We start from the raw sequence: 15,371 nt of genomic DNA, 5'->3' as shown, positions 1-15,371 counted from the left end.
GATTCTATGGTCTTTTCTAAGGCAGTACAATATTTTATAATCTTTCAAGTCATTCATTGCTCACTCTTTGCTCAACTAATTATTTCAGGAATGTCATTACAACAAAGCATTATTTTTTCTAATCCTATGCATGTCCATCACAATGAAACCAACAAAGTAAATGCCAGAAGCAATAAATGGATGCAGTAAAGAACTTACTGAACAATGTGAGAGACATAAGAAGGTAGTTCTACAAACTTATTCTCATTTGCCTTTTTCTCAATTTTGAGAACACTTATTTTAGAAGAGTTCATTTTAACACTGCAGTGTTGCGATGACATTTAGCTTGTTTGTTTATTGTTATTGACAGTGCTTAATTGGTTCACTAGTTTAAATCTTTTCTACAAATCAACAGCAAGTCTCCAAAGTTCACCATAGCGTGCTGAGATTCTATGTCAATTGTCTCAACCTCGGCTGCATGTTAGAATCAGCTGGGGAGCTTTTAGAAATCCCAATGTCCAGGCCACACTCCAGACCAATCAACTCAGAACATACAAAGGCACTCAACTGCTCACTTGGGAATCAGGACACCCAAGTTCCTGTCCCAGTCCTACTATTACTTGCTGTCAGCCTTGACCTATTTCCTCATCGGTCAAATGAGGAATTGCAGATCGTGAGGAATAAAGTTCCTCTGAGTCTAAGATTCTATGACTATGTAACCCCCGGTCAGTTCCAAGCACTGTGCTTAATGTTGGGGACACAGAAGATCATTCTCTGCACTTGAGGAACTCATATTTACTATGGGGCACAGACATGTAGAGTGATTATCAGGACACAACGTGGTAAATGTGGAATCAGAGGCATAAACTGGATGTTAAGACAATACAAAGGATGGCCAAATATCCTAGGGAGTCAGGGAAGGCTCACAAAACAGTTGCAGCTTTGCTAAACTCAGCTGAATTGATGCTGAAGCTGTCACTTGGTGAAGAGGTAGAGAAGGGGCTGGCAATGGCCAGATACTCGAATGCAGACAGTAGAAACTCAATTCACTGACATTAATAATAAAATTGCAGAGGCAAGCTGCAAAGCATAATCCAGTCATTGTTCCCCTACCACAGGCCACAGCAATCTGTGGGGTATTCATGGTGATGTGCTCACCACGTCCTCCACCCCCAAATACTGATTTGGCCAAGAATCAAACTCAAAAGAATCATTTCCCTTTCTCAAGCACTAGCATGTGCACAAACATACAAGCTTTCCCCTACCTCCACCTACCACCAATCCTGCTGCTGCTGCCGCCGTCACCGCCGCCGCCACCGCCACCACCACCACCACCCTCCTAATTATGGTGGAAGCACCCAGCAGTGAGCAATCAGGAGAAACAGGATCTCTCTCTGCAGGGCAGAAGGTGAGAGACTTCTGCTCTGTTTTGGAGTTTTAAAGAAATTCCCACATTCTTTGGTACAATGCGGACTTGGATTTGAATCCAGACTGTGCAACTTATTAACTGTGTGATCCTGGACAAGTTACTTAACCTCTGTAAACCTCAATATCTTCTTCTGGAAAATGGGGATTAATATAAGGACCACTTCACAGAGTCATCATGAGCGTTAAAATAGAAAATGCATGTAAAGTAGTTGGCTACATAACGTCTTGGTAAACTTAGTGCTCAAACTGTCAGCTGTTAGTATGGGAGGAGAAGAAAAATGCTCACTGATGGAATTTTCCCCAGGCCTTTGGAGCACTGCTGCCCGGAGATAAGCTTTCGTAGGGGCAAACCAGTGTACAACCAGCAGGGGATTTCAAATCAGACTTCATTCTTGATATCTTAGAGATATGGGGGAAGATGCAAAGGAATTTCCTGTAGATTTGGGATCTTTCATCCATTAATACTGAACTACATCAGAATAAATCCTAACATAAAAGATATCTCTTAAGAACTGGGAGATCAGCATTTGAGTCTTGAATCTGCACAGTGCCTCTCTTTGAAGAACTTATGGTAACCTTCATTAACTAAGTACCTTCTACATGTCAGGCACTGTATTAGGTGCTTCAGAATTAAAAGGGAAAAAGTGACTTCTGCCCTCAAAGCACTCTTGGACAGGTTTAATCAGGGAGCAGAGTGGGGCATTTTCTTTTCCATTCTGCTGGTAGAGAGTCTGAGGCCCCAAAAAGTTAAATAATTCAAAAAATCCACCCTTAAGTCATACATCTTATGCATAAACCCTATAGGGAATCTTTAGGACAACAATGTCATTCCAAAGATACCCAGCAGGGTACTCCTTTATCATTTACAAAAGGCTTCAAACCCTGCAAAGATGAGGCTTGCTCAAGAGCTCAAAGCACTCAAATAGCACAGTATGAACTTGAACCCAGTTCTTCTGACAACAAATCCGTTGCTCCCTCAATGTGAACATACTGTCTGGGACCAAGAGCAACCCAGCCATACTCACCATCCGTATCCGTTCATCTTCAAGATTCCTGAGGACAGTGGCAAATTCCTGCAAAGACCTCGCTGGAAAAGAAAAAGGGACCATGAGGGGGAAGGAGAACAATGGGTCTTCAGGAGCCTTTCCAGCTCCAGCTATTCAGCTATTATTTTATGGACTTAAATTTGGTATATGCAGACACCTAAAATCAACTGCTTCCCAAGACTGTCCTTATCTTTTAATCATTAACCATTAAAGATGACACAAAAATGCAGGTTAATTCCACCCAGCACTCTAACTAGGGAAGGATTTCTTCAAGGAAAAGACCTGTCTGTTCTGAGAGTGCCCAGGACTGGTGAGATGCTGGCAGGCTCTCAGCCCTGGGCTGGAAGGGGCAGAGTTCTGCTTAGGAGTTGAAGGATTTCCTGTTCAGAATTCGACCTCCTCAACCTTTGTCATGAGGTTGCGTCAGAACCCAATCTTTTCTTTGGCACTAGAATGAAACAAACAGTGCTGCTGGCATCAGAAGCCACATCTCTGGCTTCTCCTTTGGTTCCTCCTCTCTGAGTCCTAGAGCCACTTATTAATAGAATGCAGCTTGCAGCACGGCAGTCAGACATGGATCGTCTTCTTTGCCAGGATTATCCACAAAGGTCATAGGCATTAGGTGCAGTGGCCCTGAGGATACTTGGGACTCTTGTGCAACACTGGGAAGAGCATCCATACATTCACAAGACACAACAAGGATGTGTTTTCACTGCTCTCAGCTATCTCCCAATTGCCTTTGCTCAGCCCCACATCCTGTGGCTCTGCATGGCAACAGGGACTCAAAAAGGATTTCATGAATTCATTCAATAAAACTTTCTCAATTCTTGCTCATTTAATGGGGTCAATCAAGAAGCCCAATGTAAGAAGAATAAGGTGCAATGACAAGTCCCTGGCAAGAAAGGTGTCTTGACATTGCAAATCCTCCATGTGTCAGGGAATGGTGAAGAGGGAGCAGCACAGTGTGGTGATCAATGGCAACCCACCTCCGCCTCTTGTTATGGAAATGAAAGGGAGAGGTAAGGACCACAGTGAACTGGACACTGAGCTCCTGTCCCCAGCTGATGGCAGCGGCAGCTACACAGCTCCAGCCAACTACTGCCAGGCCAGAAAGAAGGGCCAGTGGATCAGATTCTCAAACTCTTCAAAGAAGCTGAAAAACTGGAATTTTAGATCAATTCAATTTAAATGGTAATTCAATTTAAAAAATGAAAGCCAAATAAAACATGTCTGCATTCAGATCTTAGCCCATGAACTATTATTTTGCAACCTCTGATCTATTTCTTCCCTTATCTACCTGCGACCTACTTTTGCTCTAAGTTCTTAGCATTGTGACTAGGGGAAGAACGTCACCAAACCAGCTAGAACACTTAAGGAAGGTGGAGAGGACAGTCCCCTGCAATACTTTCTCATGCACACTGGAGGGCAATCCCAGAACTCAAGAAGCCCAGAGTAGCCCTAGCCCTGATCCTCACATATCTCTCTACCCCTCCACTAGGGACTTCTCTACTAACCTTAGAGATCTCCTATTCCAGTGAAAAGACTGAGAACAATGAAAGCTGTAATGAATAATGAACGTTTTTATCTTTGCCAGTTATGACTTACCTATACACATCTCATCATCTGTTTCTGCATCTCCTATGCACTGGAATTTAAATTCATTTAAAGAATCTGCAAACTTCCGCTTCGCTGAAGACAAATCTAGCAAGAAAGACAGAGAAAAAATCAGGAATTACTGAAATTAAACTGGCTTTCCTGTTTGGTGCCCTTTTTAGTCCTTCTGCGGATATAGCAGGAAGTAGGTTTGTTACTGAGTCCATTTCAAAGCACAAAAGAATGCAAATTCAAAATAGTAAATACTGGCTTATAACATGAAGCATTGACTTGCTCTAGAAGTTAATGATATTGTTATATTTGCTTTAACAATTCTAGTCCTATCTCTACCCTCAAGCAAAGTCCTGTCATCTCCACTTGACAAATGTAGGAATCCACTTGCCTAGGGAGGTCAGGGAGGAAGCCTGGGTCAGAGCCAACCTCAGTAACCACAGCCAACCACAGCCTGCAGGTCTACTCCACCACTGACCCTCCATGTGGCCATTGCAGCTGCCCTCACATCTGATTCAACAATACCTTCCCCTAAGTCCAATTTACAACCCTCACAACTGAAGTCAGGAAGAGAGCCTGAGGAAAGGTGGAAGGAAGGGCTTGGAGCTGTCCTGACTTCTTGGCACAGGAACACCTGGCCTTCCTCTTCCAACTCAAGGACAGATGAGGCCTGAGTTCTCAGAACCTTCTCTAGTCTCCAAGCAGAGTGGCCAGCTAACCTGACAAATTCCCACCAGAACCATTTCCCTGGGTGGCCACATCCACTACCACCAGGAGAATAAAGCCCTGGCAATGTTTTGTATTGGGGTAAAAAACACACCCCACACATAGCATCTGCAACAAAAACTCAGAGGCCCTTGTCAAATGAAAACAATAAGCTTTCACTGAAGACAGTGATAAAAGGCAATGATCCTTTCTGAGCCTTCAGCTTCTGTTAAGGGTATAAAACCACCAAGGTACTTTTAAGTGGACTGACAGACATGGCTGCTCAGTACAAATGTGATTAACTTAATTCCATGTGCAGCTTCCTGCAGATTAAGCTAATCATTCAAATTACCCTCATCCATGTTTCCCTCATTGAAGGGGAAATGGCATTATGTTCAAATTTCCAGAAGAGGGAAACATGAGGCATAACTGGCTTTAATAAGATATTTAGGCACGGGGGGTGGGGAGGCCAGAAGGGGTGCATCATGGCTTTACAGATCAACCTAACCTACTAGAATAAAAGTATCCATAATCCTCAGCACTTCTCCTTCTTAGCTACCAGATTTTCCCCTTGAGATTAGGGGTCATGTTTTTCTTCTTTTGATCTTGTTTGGTTTGTTTCCTCTCCATGTACCTGGCAGTGCACACTGCTCGGCATGTGCTAAATAAATGCATGGGGGGCAGGCATGGGTAGGGGCACTGTACATAAATCCAAGCCCCAGTGCTCGTTCCAAGCAATGGCTGCTAGTGGAAGAGCCAGGCTTGGGCTGTGCTGCTGTTCTCAGGTCTGGGGCTCAGGCTACTGCATGGATAGCAGCAGCGCCTGCTCCCCGACCGCCCTCCACAGGCTTAGATGACATGGGTCCCAAGCTACCTGTGGCTTGTGCAAAGCATTCTGCTCTACACCAAAAGAGGCACTTGGGGTGGAGAAGGACAACACAGGAGCCCACAGCTAACAGTCTCTCCCTGGTTCAGTCACTTTCATGGAATGGTCCTTGCCAGAAAGTCAAAAGATGCTGGCAGGGAACTCAGGCATCTCTCAGAACTGGCCAACCCAGACTGAGAATATCCCTCAGAAGCAAATCACTCCTCTGGCAAGTCAAGAAAGAAACAAATGTATCTGAAAGTCAGAACACTGTGGGGAAGAAAGAAAGAGGAGGCCACAGGCAGGAGGAAAAAAGAGAATAATATTTCAGAGTAGAAGACAAAGCCCCCCAGGAGCCCCAAAATGTGTGTGCATCAAATGTGAGTATAGCTGTACACATTCTTAATTTAGTCAGAATGTTCCCCCATCAGAACTCACAGAGAAAGGCCTGAGCCAAGAGCAAGAACAGTTTTGTTTCTCTACCCACCTGACAATCTTCCTGTGCCTTCCCAACAGGACAAAGATTCAAGCTGGACAATCATCTCAACAAAGTGGAAAAAAGGTGAAACGTTAAGCCAGGCTTGGGAAAGCGTCCAGCATGCACCTGAAAAGCTGTGCTGCCAGGGGCCGCTGCCAATGAGGATCAGGGAGTGGCTAGAAATGCACAAGAGGCCTTTGTGGGGCCTCGTCACAGGAGCACCCATTTAACCAGGAGCAGGGCCTGTTCGCTGAAGACCAGAAGGTAACCTGATTTCATTGCCTGGTGGCACAGAGCACAGCCTGCCACAGCACAAACCTGAGATGCAGGATGGGGACCGTGAGGCTAAGAAAGAGGCCTATCTGCCGACGGAAGATTGGGTAATGAGCACAGGTACAGAGTCAATACTGGGCTGTTGGCCAGTCAGGACAGCTGGGGAGAGTGAGAATCTCAATTACTGGAACCTGAAAAGGAGCTTAATAGAGGAATCTTTCAGTAAAGCTACAGTGGACACCTGTTGTTTTGCTTGTTTGGAATCCATTCCCCAGACTTTGGAACAGCACCTCAAGTTGGATTTCTGCTTCTCCACTTGCATTCTATGGGGTGCTGGTTATAGGCTGATCAAACCCAACCCCTTGCCCCCACCCCCACCCCACTAGCTCCCAGGTTCAAGTTCCAGCTCTACTATTTATTGGATATGTAAAGTCTCAGTTATTTCATCTGACAGAAGTTGTCAGCCCTGTGGTTTATTTAGATAGGGAGAATCCAGTAAGACACACTGTAGAAGCATTTGTACACCGAAAGGTTCAGTTCCAGGCAAGGCTCGACTATTCTCTCCTAATCTATGATTCCTCCAGGAACAGGATCCAGGGAAGGTAAGCATGACTACCTGTGTTTGGAGCTCAGAAAAGTTAAAAGAACTGACATAAAAGCAAACAGCCACTACAGAAGGGACCTGTGACTAAATCAAGTCCTCTGAATTGAGACTCTTGTAGCATGTGGGAACACCATGCTACCTCACCCCAAAGGACATCAAAAAGAATTTCTACCCAAAAGCCATTGCTTCTTGCCTATTTCAACCCAAAAGGATTGGTGGTATCTTACGTAGATTATCACCTTAGATACGCAGCTCCCCAAAGATTTATTTCTGGAGCTCTCTCTGTTGCACACAGGCATCTAACATGCACATTCCACTAAGAGGAGAGGGGAGGGGGGGAGGTTGGTAGTGGTGCTGGGTGCATGCCAAGCTTTGTGGCACCCTGCTCATATAACCCCACTGTTTCATGTTCAGGCGGTGCGAGACACAGCGAGGAGCCAAGCAGAGTCAATAATATTTACTTTACAGAAACATCTGTTGCTAGAAAAGCAGAATACTGGCCAGAATAGAAAGTCATAATTGCCAGCACCTGGGGAGGCTAGGGCTCTGTCTTACAGAGAACACAGGCTCTGCCTCTCAGATTGAGGAGACAAGACAGGTAAAAGATGAGGAAGCAGCTAGGAGTCTGGGCCTTAAGAAACTGCTCCCAAAGCCATCTGTTCATTTAGGACCAGAAGAAAGTGGCCTTCTCTTCCTGGAGATGCCATGTTCTGCTCTAGCAGATATTAGCCTGCATAGGCTTTTAAAAGAATTTAAACCAACTATGATCCTTCTTTCACTAAAACGGGCTTACCATAATTTTTTTTAAAATTTGAATCTAATTTTACACAAGTTTTACCAGTAATACCACAAGTCACGTCACTTCCATTTTCTCCTGGGGTAAAACTTGACATACATGTGTATCCACAGTCATGTACACACATGTACACCCACAAAATGAAGGACTCAAGGTATCCTTGCAATTGTATTCGTTTTCAGTGCATCTACTGCCTTTCTGTGACCTCCAGAGTTGCCAAAAATCTATATTAACTACCTTAAAGATTTTCCTACTCAGTCACATCTTTCTCTCTGGACTTGGAACGTGATTACAGCTAATAAAGACCATTGCTAAGGTAAGAACTTGCAACAGGATTGGACTCCTAGCTGCTTAAAGCAAAAGAATACCAAAGTCCCCAGACCTTGCTAATCTCTCCCTTCTCTAATTGCCAATTACACTTACTTCTCTATGTGTTATCATCACCTTGTATTTGGAATGATTCTGGAACTATTCACAAATGGCATCACATCATAATGCACAAAGAGTGCCTAGGACATGGTTGGATACAGTGTCCCTCAAAACCCATTATACTCTCCTGAGTAGACAGAGCAACACAAATTGGCTTACAGGTGGTGTCTGAGAATCTCCAGAGAGAACCCATGATGACAGCTGAGAGATGGCCACACACTCCCTGCGAGACCGCAGGTTTACCCCACATCTCCAATCCCAGGTAAAATGCAACACACTCAAAACCAAACTCTCTCTGTCCTCCTACCCTGTCCCAAAAGAGAGTCAAGGGCCTCTTCCTGTGTCCCCAGTGAGATGTAGGGCACCACCATTTATCCTGCCACAAAAGTCAACACCCACATGACCTCCTTGACAGCACAGTCTCCTCTATGTGCCATGTCCACTCCCAAATCTCTGCATTTTGCCTTGTAAGCATCTTTCAATTCTGTCCACTCCTCCCTTTCACCATCAGCAACCCAGAAACCAAATACACTCATTTGCTTGGGTAACTGCCTCCTTTCTGGTCTTCCCACATCCACTTTTGTCCCTCCAGTCCTCCACTCCATCCTGTCAACCCCAGCAGTGAATCCTGTGATGGCTTCCCAGAGCCCTGAGGATGAAGACCAAAGTCGCTCCCAAGGCCTGAGGGACCCTGCAGGGTCTGGCCTCCCTACCTCCCTCTCTGGGCTCCAGCTGGGATGTTCCTCCTACCTGTCACCATACACCTACTCTGCCTGCAGCACTCAGCTCAAAAGTTCCTTTCTCCAGGAATCCTTCCTTGACTTCTCTAACCAGGCCAAATCCAACCCTATTTTTCCCTCCTTGAGTACCATACACCTTTTCTTCAGAGCAATTTTATACTTGTTCGGGTAATTTTTTTTTGGCAGCTGGGTGGTACGGGGATTTGAACCCTTGACCATGGTGTTATTACACCATGCTCTAACCAACTAAAGTAACCAGTCATCCCTAAGGTAATTCTTTAATTAATGTCTCCCCTATTAGTAAGTTCCATATGGGCAAGCATCATGTTTCTTCATGCTCACCTCTGCATCCCCAGAACCCAGCACATTGCTTGACTGAGAGCAGGTGGTGCAAAAAGAACAAAGAGAGAGGAAGTTGGGCACTGCACTTGTCCATTAGCCTTCAAAGATAAACTTCTCAACTCTATGTTTGACAAGTGAAAAAACACAGGTAAGTTAGAGAAACTCTCCAACTTATGTAAGTCTCATTGGAATTTGGTATGTAACAACCTCCCTTAATGTTATCCATTGAGGAAGATTCCCACAGAGCTGGAGGGAGAGCCAGCACTGGGAACAGCATAAAGCTAAACCTTCTCCAAGCCAAGGGACCCAGAGACAGGAGCTACAAACAGGCTATCAACCACAGCCATGTATAATTTCAGCCCCAGCACATCCCCAAGACCCCCAAAAGAGATCCTTCTTTTCTCTCTCCCCATATGTGGGCAAACTGAGAACACATCCTTTCAGAATCTGTACTTGGACAGAGTCATTTCCCCTACTCAGCATTTCCCCAAGTCTGTGTGTGGCATTTTAAATCTAGTTCAAAGTGCTTAACTACAAGAAAAGCCAGTGATGTTAAATGCCATCCTACAGCCTAAACCCCTACATTACACTAGCAAAAAGAAACAGACCATGTTCAAATCTTACAACCAAACAGAATTCCCCACAGCATCTGTCTTGTTTCTGTGACACGTGGTCTTACCTGTGGCCACTAGATGGCAATCGACTATATTGGAGAAGGTATGCTAAGACTCAAGAAGAAATGACAGAGCCAGCTTTAAAGGCTGTGCTGGGGACAGATCCTGTACCCTTGGTGAAGACACACCCATCTGAGAAGGGAAATGCCCAGTGGGTGCTTAGTCAGCAATCGGGGGAGGGGCCCTGGCCCCCATGTGGGAGCAATTGCTCTAATATAGTCAGAAGGCCTGTGTTCATCTTTTGTATTTAAGCCTGAGACATGGAGCAGAAGGAGTAGAGGGATGAAGTCACTGCCAATGTGTCTCTCACAGTCTTTCAAATCTAGCTGGAGCAGACTCAGAAAACCTCTCATCTCACTGAGATATGCCCAGCCCACCAACCATACCAGCCACGGCATGTTACATAATGTTCATTCTGATTATACATCTGTGTGCTTTTCCTGAGGATATTTCCCTAAAACTGTATTTCCTAAATGAGGCCATAGCCAGCACTGACTCTGGAGAATTTGTTTTTCCAACCAGAGCACTAAGGCTAATGAAATTTTCAGAGCTAATTTTTAAAATGAAATCAAGTAAAACAAAGAAGTATGTCAGCCTTTCCAAGATGAGGTTTCTAATTCTATTTACATGGAAACCTTATCATTCAAGAACAATATGGGAGACCCAAATCCACCTTAATCTATAGCAAAATAACTATGAGTATATTATGCATTAATTTATTGAGTACTAACTACGTAACATGTACCTACTTAGTACTTTAAATCATTCTATCCTCACAGCCATCCTGTTGAGTAGGTATTATTACTTACATTCTGCAAATGAGGAAACTAAGGCTCAGAGAAGTTAAATAACCTGCCCAAGGTCACACAGTTAATAAGTAGTAGTATGAGAAACCTGTTCCCCTCTGACTCCAAAACTCTTAACTACTATACTATATTACCTAATTTATTCAAATATTTGAGAATCTGGTGTCAATGTACTCAAAGAAATAAAAAGATAGTGTGTATGCTATCTGTTTCCTTAGGGGAAATACTCGTACAATTTAGATGGGCCTAATCTGTATAGAAAACTGTAAATTAAAGTTGAATGTGCTAAGGCCATCAGAGAGTAGGAAAAAATAGCCACAGAAGTGTAAGTGGAATATTATTCCAGCTGGGGCCATTGGAGGAAGATCAGGGGGGTGGGGGGGAAAAGTGAGTGGCATTTGAGCTGAGCCTTAAAAATTCAGTACTATTTAGATATGTAGAAATGGGAGGAGGTGGCAGGGAGTCAGGCCTGGGAAGGTACTGTAGGAGTGGAAACAGGGAGCAAAGGGGGCGCAAAAGCAAAACAGGGGGACTTATCCAGAAACAGCAAGAAGTTTAGCTAAATAGACAGGAGGTAAGACTGGGAAGAAGGTTAGAATCAAACCATGGAAGGACTTGAATTCTAAGCTAAGGAATTTGGACTTCATCCCTCAAAGAAATAGAAACCTGATTTTTACAGAGAGGAATGACAAGATCAACTTAGACAATGATCAAGACTTTACTGAGGAGCTGGCCCAGACCTTATGTGACCAGAGTCAAGGGGCTTTCTCCCTGTAGGATAACTAGATGACAGAAGACAACTCTCAACCTGGACATTTGTACACAGATCCACTATTGACAGATGACACCTCTCAACTGGACATTTGTACACAGACTGCTGGTCAGCCAGGAGATAAGGAAAGAGAGTGAGGGATTCAAAGAAACTGCTCCCTACTGAAAACTCCAAGTTCAGGTCTGTCTTAGTCTATTCTTTTGCTTATAACAAAACACTTGGAACTGGAAGATTTATAATGAAAATGAAATTTAAGGGCTGGCCCGTGGCTCACTTGGGAGAGCGTGGTGCTGACAACACCAACTCAAGGCTTAAGATCCCTTTACCAGTCATCTTTAAAAAAAAAAAAAATAAATGAAATTTATTGCTTACAGTTTCAGAGGCTGGCAAGTCCAAAGTCAAGGGAACACATCTGGTGAAGGTCTTGATGGTGACTTTACACCAATGCAGGGGTCTCACATGGCAGAAGATGGGGGAACAGAGAGAGACTAACCTCTTATGTATCTTCTTTTAAAACCCTCAGAACCACACCCATAACCACCATTTTTAATCCATTCACTACAGCATGGTCCTACAATCTAATCGCCTCTTCAAGACCCCACCTTTCAATTACCATAATAGGATTTTCCACCCTTAACAGTTACAATGGCGATTTAAGCTTCAATGAGGTTGGAGGGGCATCCAATCTACAGCAAGGTCCTATTATGAATGATCAGTAGCATCATCATTAGATATACATAATTATATACAAATAATGTATACGAGCACATTTGTATTTCAAAAGTGCTATATTAGCTTTTCCTCATAAGAACACTGACAATTTAAGTGACTACACTTGACCAAGAGTCACTTACAGATGAAGAAATTAAGGGTTAACTTAATGACAGTACATGCCACATAGCAGGTGCTTAATAAGAATTTGCTGAATCAGTGACCACTGTGTCAAGTGATTTAGGCAACATCAGATCTATGAGAAAAACTTAGGCCCTAAAGAGTCCAGCCCCAAACTTGAATTGCTCAGCCCTGACACACAGCAGAACTAAGACACAGAAAACTGAGGTACCAATTTAGAACAACTATGTTCACATACGCTCCCAAGGATTGATAAAACATCATAAGATCAATGCAGGAAAAACTCCCTCAAGGAAAACTGCAGTGATTTGTTAAAACAAAGAAACCCATTTTGAGAGGGACTAATCAAGTGAGGGAATAAACAAGAGGGAATTTCCAGGTGGCTCAGTACAAATGTTATGCACATGCATGCACACACACACATGCACACTGAGCTGAGGGCAGTTCAAAGGTATGAAGTGCATGGGCCCTGTAAACATGGGTTCAAATCCCAGGTCTCACTTCCTAGCTGTGTGACTTTGGGCAAATTACTCAATCTTTCCAAGCATCTATGTAAATATGAGGATAATATGAACTTCACGGGGTTGTTGTGGGATTTTAAAATAGGGAAAAATGGAAAAAGTTATCCAGACATTTATATGGAACAACAAGAGACCACGAATAGCCAAAGCAATCCTGAGCAAAAAAATAAATAAATAAAGCTGGTGGCATAACACTACCTGACTTTGAACTATATTACAAAGCTATAATAACCAAAATAGCATGGTACTGGCATAAAAACAGACACACAGATCAATGGAACAGAATAGAGAACCCAGAAATTAACCCATATGCCTAAAGCCATCTGATCTTTGACAAAGGCAGCAAGTCTACATACTGGGGAAGATACTGCCTTTTCAACAAATGGTGCTGGGAAAACTGGATAATCATATGTAGGAGAATGAAACTAGACCTGTATCTTTCACCATATACCAAAATCAAATCAAAATGGATTAAAGAATTAAATATACACTCTGAAACAATAAAACTCCTTAAAGAAAACATAGTGGAAACACTACAGGAAGTAGGAGTGGGTACAGAATTCATGAATAGGACCCAAAAAGCACAGGCAACTAAAGGTAATATAAACAAATGGGATTATATAAAACAAAAAGGCTTCTGCACAGCAAAAGAATCAACAGAGTAAAAAAACAACCAACAGAGTGGGAGAAAATATTTGCAAAATATACATCTGACAAAGGATTAATATCCAGAACATACAAGTACCTCAAACAACTTTACAACAAAAAAGCATATAACCCAGTTTAAAAATGGGCAAAGGAGCTGAACAGACATTTCTCAAAGGAAGATATACGAATGGCCAACAGACACATGAAAAAGTGCTCAATATCACTCAGTATCTTGGAAATGCAAATCAAAATCACACTGAGATACCATCTCAGTCCAATTAGGATAGCTAACACCCAAAAGACTGAGAACGATAAGTGCTAGAGAGGTTGTGGAGAAAAAGCACTCTTATCCACTGTTGGTGGGGCTGCAAAATGGTGCAGCCTTTATGGAAAATGATATGGAAGTTCCTTAAACAATTACAGATAGATCTACCATATGACCCAGTGATCCCACTGATGGGAATATACCCAGGAGAATGGAAATCTTCATGCCGAAGGGATACCTGTACTCCAATATTTATTGCAGCTCTATTTACAATAGCCAAGAATTGGAATCAGCCCAAATGTCCATCATCAAGTGAGTGGATAAGGAAAATGTGTATCTACTCAAAGGAATACTACTCTGCTATAAAAAAGAATGAAATACTACCATTCGCAACAACATGGATGTACTTAGAGAAAATTATATTACGTGAAACAAGTCAGGCACAGAAAGAGAAATACCACATGTTCTCATTTATTTGTGGGAGCTAAAGATAAATAAATAAATAAACACACAAACAAAGGGTGGGGGGAAGAAGACAGAATAACCACAAAAATTCCTTTAACTAAGCCAAGTGCACAGATACGATGGTGGGCGGGGGGTGGAGAGGGACAGGGAAAGGGGCATGATAATCAAGTACAATGTATTTTGAGAAGTAAAATAAAATAAAGTAAAATGTTAAAAAATAAAATTAAAATGGGGAAAAAAATGTTAGGAAGGAGCAGGGCACAGGGTAGCCCTCAGATGCTGATTTGCCTTCCTGCCCAAAAGCAGAGGCTAAGTAGAAGGTTTACCAGCAGGCTGGAGAGAAGAGAATCAAGAAAAAGAGAATGTTAATTAGAATAAGAACTAAGCAATTTTTGCCTCACTGAGTCACCAAACTAATCAAATAATCCCATTCTAGTGAACTACTAAAAACACATTTGAGTCTTTAAAGGTTTTCCTCAGATACTTAGGAAATCCTAATACAGCTACAAATTTACAATTTCCTTTCACCCCAGGCAGATGAAAGGCAAAGCAAAAATCCTGGACTAAATACCACTAGTTTTTAACTGAACTAACTCAAAGCAATAATGGGTTTCTTCTTGAGAAGTTTATTGAACTCAAGTGGTGCCATTTAAATGCACAGGAGGAAGAGTGGTATCATCAAATCTTTTTTGTCAATTGCCTAAGGAGGCAAGCCAGCCCCAGAGGAAATAGAAAAGAATGAGCTTGCTAATGTCACATCCAAGATAGTGGGATTTATAGGGTTCGCAGGCCTGAACGCTGGGCTTCCTGAGAAGGTGGTGCTTGTGCTTCACCTCTAAGGTAGGCACATTTTTAGAAAGGAGGGAGAGCATAAAGAGGAGCTACACAAGTCAGACCAAAGGGTCTGCAGGATGAGAGGGTGAGGCTGGGACTGGGAAGACCGACCAGAAGGGACTAAATAAGGTGGAGCTAGAGTAGGCTAAGAATGGTGCCAAGTGTTCCTCTCTCTCAACACCAGAGCAGTAACCTTATGCTTAACCCCAAGCAGATGAGCAGGGGGGGGGGGGGGGGGGGGGGG

At 43.1% G+C, this 15,371-nt stretch overlaps 1 protein-coding gene across 1 annotated transcript in view; it reads right to left on the bottom strand.

Annotated features, from left to right (window-relative positions):
* LOC103590685 (rho GTPase-activating protein 26) overlaps window positions 1–15,371 on the bottom strand; it is a 278,026-nt gene that overhangs the window by 171,313 nt on the left and 91,342 nt on the right. Inside the window, exons 2-3 of the mRNA XM_008572978.1 lie at window positions 4,059–4,154; window positions 2,433–2,494 (exon numbers count right to left, since the gene is read on the bottom strand). Of these exons, the coding sequence (XP_008571200.1) occupies window positions 2,433–2,494; window positions 4,059–4,154 (158 nt within the window). The remainder of the gene's footprint in view (window positions 1–2,432; window positions 2,495–4,058; window positions 4,155–15,371) is intronic.

Source organism: Galeopterus variegatus, unplaced genomic scaffold (assembly GCF_000696425.1).
Source record: "Galeopterus variegatus unplaced genomic scaffold, G_variegatus-3.0.2 Scaffold858, whole genome shotgun sequence".
Lineage (NCBI taxonomy): Eukaryota > Metazoa > Chordata > Mammalia > Dermoptera > Cynocephalidae > Galeopterus > Galeopterus variegatus.
The sequence above is the reverse complement of the archived record's forward strand: the minus strand, read 5'-3'. Positions and strand labels throughout refer to the sequence as shown.